The sequence below is a fragment of the Platichthys flesus genome, chromosome 20 (assembly GCF_949316205.1).
Source record: "Platichthys flesus chromosome 20, fPlaFle2.1, whole genome shotgun sequence".
Classification (NCBI taxonomy): domain Eukaryota; kingdom Metazoa; phylum Chordata; class Actinopteri; order Pleuronectiformes; family Pleuronectidae; genus Platichthys; species Platichthys flesus.
Genome location: NC_084964.1, coordinates 15,164,647 through 15,172,237, shown reverse-complemented (window position 1 = coordinate 15,172,237; position 7,591 = coordinate 15,164,647). Strand labels below are relative to the sequence as shown.

The 7,591-nt window shown below is 43.0% G+C and overlaps 1 protein-coding gene across 1 annotated transcript; it reads left to right on the top strand.

Moving 5' to 3' along the window:
* On the top strand, positions 1-6,246 carry LOC133931623 (probable phosphatase phospho1). The gene is made up of 2 exons (XM_062378539.1): positions 1-121; positions 2,481-6,246. Exons 1-2 carry the CDS (start codon positions 47-49, stop codon positions 3,315-3,317), a joined length of 912 nt encoding a protein of 303 aa, XP_062234523.1. The 5' UTR covers positions 1-46; the 3' UTR covers positions 3,318-6,246.
* The last annotated feature ends 1,345 nt before the right edge of the window (positions 6,247-7,591 follow it).

The window sequence follows — 7,591 nt, the reverse complement described above, 5'->3', positions numbered from 1 at the left end:
GGAAAACCCTGTGTGCTGCTGAGGGATTCTCCTTTAAAATATCTGCATGGTGACAGGCTGGTCCACTGCTGCCGGAGCCGGGCACCGAGCCTCCCACCCCCCGCCTGTGTGTCCAGCACCGGTAGGCCTGGTTCTCTGTCCTTCTTTCTCTCTGTCTGTCCTCCCCTGTTTTGTCACTGTGCTTGTTTTGTCTTCATCTTTTTCCTGCTGCAGCCGGTCAGACTTAATGCCTCCCGGCGCTGTAATGACTTGCATCGGTCACCTCTCCAAACCGGAATAGCTGTGCAGGGTTAAAATTAGAGCTGCTTACAGTGTGTAAATATGTGGCTATTAATAATGCAGCAGCAGTGGGATGAGGGAGAGAGAGAGAGGGAGAGGGAGGGAGGGAGCGTTTGTTCGATCTCGCTGACTGCAGGTTACAGGACATTTACCAGACCAGCTGCATGATATGACACGGACAACCAGCTGACTGAATAAAATGGTCATCTGTAAACGCACAGACACCCCCCCCCCCCAGCCCCCATGCAAACCCAGAATATCAAACTAAAATACATTTCATTAAATTTACAAGCACCTAAATATTTTTGATTTTGATTAAACCTTTCACTTAAAATGGTTGATATTTTTCATTGTCAAAAATGTTGTTTTTTTTGGTCAACGTGTTCTTCTGATGCCGCTGAGGCCTGAACACATGTGACCTATGCTGCAATGATTCGTGGGTTATTGCATGAGTCGGTTTGCGTTGCCATGTTGTGTAAGATCTTTCTCAATCAGGACTGATCTGGCTGTGTAATCTCAACCCTGTCACAGCATGGAGCGCAGTTGTCAACTCAGTGACGGGGAGATTATGTTTATTTGGGCCTATGACACTCTCTGTGTAATAGAGGATATCTGGATTTTTCGCATCCCCCCCGGTTCTGGTGGTGCAAGAAGTACTGGGACCCTTGAATTACTATGAATAAAGAGGCAGAATATTTATCTACAAATAGAATGTGTACTTCATTTGCTTTCTTCTAATGAGCTGGTTTCTCAGAATAATCTTTTTATTTCATTTATTATTTGCATTTACACGTGTGATTTAAAGCTAGACCTGGTAAGCTAGGCTAGTTGTATGATTATACTTAGCTACAGATTATACTGTAGCACATACATACGTGCTACAACCATAGATGTAAAGATTGACGACATGACAGCTCCCACAAAAGTGAAGCCAAATCGCTCAGTCACCACCTGCTGGCCGGTGGCAGAATAGGTCGAAAACACTGAAATGGGTCAAATCCCAAAAGTTCACCTGAAGGAAATTATTCGCAAAGATAGTTTCTCTCCGCACGGCATTTTGGGTAAAATAATAATACATGTTCCCAATTAATCTTTAGAAGTTTTAAGTAGCATTACAATTCCTCAAGAGCAGAGACTGAAATCGTACGGCAGAGTAGAGGGTTAATTTGCTTTCAACACCCGGCCACAGATGGTTTGTCCTTCCTGCTCGTATTTGTTCCACTTATGGTAAAAGTATGCTGTAACATAACTCTCCCTCACATGAGTTACAGCATGTCCGCCGTACCAGTGAGGGCCTTGAGCTACAAATATATCGGCTGTGTAAATATGGAACTGGCACAGGTCTGAGATCATATATAAATATATGAGTTGGGGGTTTCTTATTTTTGCCTCTATCCAGGAAAAAGCAAGTGTCTGTGGGGAGAAGAAAGGAAGTGCAAGACTGTGAGCTGCTTATCAGATTCTTACTCTGTGATTTGGATGTGTGAGGGACTTTTAAGGTTGTTTTCTTTCGCTAAGTGTAACAGACATCCTGTTTACACTTGAGAAGTCGTACGAGTGTGCGTAGGCAACTGGACGACAACAAACGGAACAACATTGTGATTCCTCAGTTGTTGGTCATTCATCTCGTGGGCCATTATGGTCTTTTCTTGGATTTACTGCACTGTTGAGTTTAGTTGTTCAGGTGATTACTCTGAATAACACTTGTTTCTGACTTTTGAGTTTTGATTTAACTCCAGCCAGGCTTTAGATAAGAGATCACCTCAAAGGATTCATTAAGCAAATAGATTCTTACTCGGTCCATGTTGTCAATTTTCCATGTTGTCATTTTTCTTTAATGTCACTGTAACAGTGGCCATAGTTACCTTTGAAGTCTTAGTCTGTTGCAAAGGTGAAAGATGTCCAAGCGTCCTCTCCCTGCGGCCGCATGAGGTCCCAAGTTCGCAAGAGCTCGGGCCAGCACAGTGATGCTTGGCAGACCTAGTTTAAACTTTGCTTCCTTCCTTTCCTCTTGTAAATAATTGTTTCCCATGTATCCTCTGCCCTAATTAAGAGTATTTATGTGGTTTAGATGTTTCCTTAATGCATGCTCAGCGGCATCCAGCCATAAACGTTCTATTCTTAGAGTAAGTATTACCAGTAGAACGCTACTGTGCTGTTTAAAACTTCCTGACCTCGTATAATTTTCTTTTTTTTCTCAGAGAGGGACCACTCCCCACGGACCAAAGATGACCACTCTGTGCGATCTGACCCATGCCGCGCCACAGGAACAGCGCTTTTTGGTGTTGTTCGACTTTGACGAGACCATCATCAACGTGAGCAGTGATGATGCCGTGGTGTGCGCGCTGCCGGGCCAGCAGCTTCCCGAATGGCTGAAGAACTGCTTCAGGGAGGGGCACTACAACGAGCACATGCAGAAGGTCCTGGCCTACATGGCAGAGCAGGGTGTGTCAGAAGACAGAATTCGTTCGGTGCTGGAGAAGATCCCACCAACACCCGGCCTCCTCAATCTCTTTCAGTATCTGCAGAGCAACCAGCAGGACTTTGAGTTACTGGTGGTCTCCGACGCCAACATGTTCTTCATCGAGACGTGGTTGGAGCATGCCGGCGTCCGTCCCCTTTTCCGCAAGATCTTCACAAACCCGGCCAGTTTCGATGCAACCGGCCAGCTCATGCTGCTCCCATTCCACTCCCACTCCTGCTCCCGCTGTCCTGACAACATGTGCAAGCAGGTGATCATGCAGGAGTATCTAGCGTACCGGCAAAAAGAGCGTGGTGGTACACCCTACCAGGGGGTGTTCTATATCGGGGACGGGGCCAATGATGTCTGTCCCTCTATGGCTCTGGGACCCAGGGACACAGCCTTCCCCAGGAGGGACTTCCCCATGCACAGTCTGCTGCAGGGGATGCAGCATTCGTTAAAGGCAAACGTGGTTCCCTGGGCCAGTGGTGAGGACATAGTGGACTACCTGAGGAAAATAATGAAGGAGAGACGGGATGTGTGTAATAGAGGGGATGAAAGAGTGGAGCAGATATAGCAAAGGTGCACAGACATCAGGGCTGGTGAGCAGCAGCAAATGCATGAATTTACCTCAGCCACACTTGGTAAAACTTCTGAAGATTAAGATTAAGTTGCATTTATTAGTCCCAAACAGAAGAAGATGTAGCCAGTCAGTGTGAATCTATCGGAATGTGATGTTTTAGAGGAGTACTTGGACATTTTAGGAAATACACTTATTTACTTTCTTTCTGAGAGTATGCTGAGCAGATCAAGTTCAAACTCAGTAACTGGGGCCAGCAGCTGGTTAGCTTAGCATAGCGCAAAGACTCAAGATCACTAAAGTACTTTTTAGACAACTCTGGAAACCTAAAAAAATAATTGTGTCTGGATATTTTCTGGATCTTGCCTTTCACATATGAGGAGCGCTGCAGGATATTCTCTGGGTTAGACACATTCCCTAACACCAACAACAGGCAAGAACATGCAGGTGGCCGGACATGAATTCCTTTGGGAAGGAAAAGTTTTGGAAAATGTCTGAAGCATCTGATATTTGCATCCTTCCATAAAGCCCCTCCGGAACCCAGTGCATGTCTGAAGGGACACATCTCTACCAGACTCAAGAAGAACGGCAATAAACCCCAAGAGAAAACCCCCCTGTTTCCAGTGTTAATGCTAAGCTAACCAGCAGCATCATGCAAGAAAAAGTTAGCCTTCTTATAGAAAACATCTTAATAACATGGGTATTAAGTACTTTGAGGAAGTAGGTGCAGAAACACGACTCCTATTGTAATGCAAATATGTGAGATCAGTGGTTAAGCCGATCAGGATTAATTCAGTATTGATGCACTAATATTTGAAGCTAATGTTTGATCAAAATGATGAAGGTCCTCTTCCTTGCTAAATTGTAGAGGGAACTAAATGCAGCGCAGTCGGCTCATTAAACACACCGCCCCCTTTGATATGAATGTAATATACTTTGCATTTGAACATCTCACTGTGTCTGAATTTAAGATATGGAAGTCCAAGGTCACGTGCACGGAAAACAAGCGCCTGGAGAACACCTTCCAAGGTGGAGGTTCTCCGTGTCAACAGGCTCCTTTTCTAAACACTTGACACTTCGGCTGAGGCCTCGACGACGGACACATGAGTGGGATTGATTGTTGTAGCGCGAGACGGGACAAAAGACCACACGTGTTGAGTCACGTGGGGACAAGGATGGCGTAGAGGGGAGATAAGGTGACAGAGACTCAGGCAACACTGTCTGTACCTGCACCCGGCCAGTGCTGATACCTAATCTAGGTCTTGATTATACAGCAGTAATCTACACCAGCACGAGATCCAAAGGGAAGGCTGTAGCCAAAATGTACGCCTGCACTTTGTCCCCACTATGAAACCCTCTGACTCTGGAACAATGAAAGAAACTATAATGCAAAGAACCAATTGATAAGATAGATTATCATTTTTGTTTTGTGAAACCGGTAGTTAGCATACACTGTTCTTGTATCCTATTAAAACAGTGAGTGTGAGTATTGAGTATTTACAAAGGTTGCATTGGGGGGGATTTGAATCCTCTAAAAAGTACTATATCTTCTTTATGTTTGAATGTATTCCCAGTTAACTTAGAGTTTTATGAGATAAAGGTATATATTTAGTAAACTCAACATATAACCTCACTGAGACTCTCAACAGGGACTGAGAAATGTATGAAAAAAAGAGCAGTTCTATTCACGGTCTGTTTTTAGCATTTTATTATTCTGTTCAAATTCAGGGATTACTGGAGTAGCGTATTGCAGGTGCTGTTTTCATTTTCCATCGCATTTAAAATTGAGAAGGTCACTCAGATGGCACACACCTCCGCCAAGGCCCAACAGTCATCTGCACCCACTCGTAGTTATTAGTTTTCTGTTAAGCTCCATGAATTATTCTCGGAGAAATCAAGGGAACTGCTGCAACACTCCCTACGTTACAGAAAATGACAACGTTACCTGGATCCACCAAGTTTCGTGATAATTCGTCCAGTAGAGTTTGTGTAAGACACAGACGAAACCAAAACCTTGGCGGAGATGATAACCGATCTAAATTCCTGCACGAGTTAGGGCATGTGTACTCTCCATTTGATTTGTTCTATCTATTTGAAGTTGTATTCCCTGTTAATACACCCATAAGTTCTCAATCACTGACGATGACTTAAGGGCAGAGGTATGAATAATCGTATATATCTATGAACATCTTTATCAAGCCATTACAATCAACAATAAGTAACTTCAAGCCTTGAAAAACCACATTACGCTGCTTAAGTGCTGAAAACGTTTCCTTTAACCAGTGTTTTTATTTCTCAGGGAGTATTAGAGAAAGTGTTAGCAAGCAAACAGAGTAGTAATAATGTATATTTATGGAACTGTGGTTATTTGCAGTCTTAGATTCGCTGCTCTAAGAACAAAGTGTCTGTTTGTGATTGAAAATCAATTCAGCTGCAAGAGTTTGAGTTTGAAACTCTTGGAGATCTAAACCTGCTGTAATCCACTCGTTCTCTGTGATTAGGAGACTGAAGTTCTGTGATCTTTGCTCCCTCTGATGCTGGAATTACTGAAAATGTCAAACCGGTACTTTAAGTTCATTGTCTAATGAGACTTCCACAGAGTTTTGTGCAATAATTAAATGCTGTGTACATGATATGATGTAAAAGAGATTTAACAGATAGAAAAATGTCACAATTGACATTTTCAGGGAATTGAAATGACCCACGATAACCAAACTACAGTATTTTACGATACAAAGTTCAAATAACAACCAAATTGAAGTAGGACATGTGTTGTGACGATAGGTCTCTGATTATTATGCTATATTTAGCTTTTCTTTTTGTGGTTTGCTGTTTCTTTGGAGTTTTTACTTTTAATCAAGACTTTGGGTACGTGTGTAATGCATCATTGTATCAGGAATATAAAGCCATTATCTGATTCACCTTGTTCTGCTGCTTGTTTCATGACTGTTATTCTGTTCTATTCTATTCGCTCTATTCTTGTATTCCTATAAACAATATAATTCCATTTTAAAACTGTGTTTTGGGAGAGAGTCAATGTTTTTGAAAATAGTGGAGGATATGTCATGGGAGTTTTAAGGAGGATGACAACATAGAAAAGCAGCATTTTTAAGAGACATGACACCTCAGTAAAAGAGGCCAATCATTTATCATTATACTGGAATGTACTATATTTGCTGATGTCACTGCTTTAAGTTTAGGGGGAGACAATGTCAAGCCAGTGTCAGAAAGAAACTGAAAGAATAGGACACGCAGGGAAGTGATTTAGGAGAAGTGACAGTGAAGCTTGTTCTCTCTCCTCTCCCTTTAATTGGTGACATGTTGATTTAGCTGCAGAGACAGAAGAGGACAGAGGAGACCTGGAGTGAGAGGAGTCATCTGAACCACTTTCTCAACTTGCAGGACTTCGGACAGCCAGAGGACAGTGTGAAGACAGACGGGAGGAATTAGATGAGAGAGTATGAGGACACAGACGGAAGTGTGGAGGTGCCAGGGTCAGTGGAAAGACAGTCAGTGCGATGGAGGGAGCAGAGGAGAGAAGGACAGCAGCACTGAGATGAGTTGATATGAGAAGACAATGAGATGTATAAACGTGTCACCACCACCACGACCAAGGTGGTCCCACAAAGTGGCTGCAGACTGGTGGGTGCATGTAGATAGGAGATAGTGTTTGAGTACATTACAGGGGGCTGCTGTGGATCAGGAGGTTGTCCACTAACTAAAAAGTCCATGGATCAATCCCTGGCTCCTCCAGTTAGAATTCTGAAGTGTCCTCGGGCAAAAAAATGAAAACCCAACATGGCCAACTGCAAGTGTGTGATAGAAAAAGTTCAGAATCATAAACTATTAAGGACCACTGCTTAGGATTTAGGGGCATCAAGTGGTGAAGTTGCGTATTGCAATCCACTGAAAAGCCTCACATCACTCTTCCTTGCTTGAAGTAGAAAGACTGGTGGCCTAAAATGTGAAAGGCCCTGGTTTGTACTTTTTGGGTTATTGACAACATATAGCAAAATGTAATTAAAGTCCAGATAGATATGAGCAACTAATTTGAATGCAATGGACAAACAGCACTTCTTAGTTTCAGCTGATCATACGCAAATGAAAACATAATTTTGAAAGTTACATTTCAAATTTTCATTGAGCAATAAAAAGTAAAGGATCGCAGTGTGCACTTTTCACCTACAGGCACTCAACTGCCACTTCAACATAATATTTGTCCTCAAAGGTACAGATCAATTAGGTGCAACAGGGGCCGCTTCTGCAAAAAC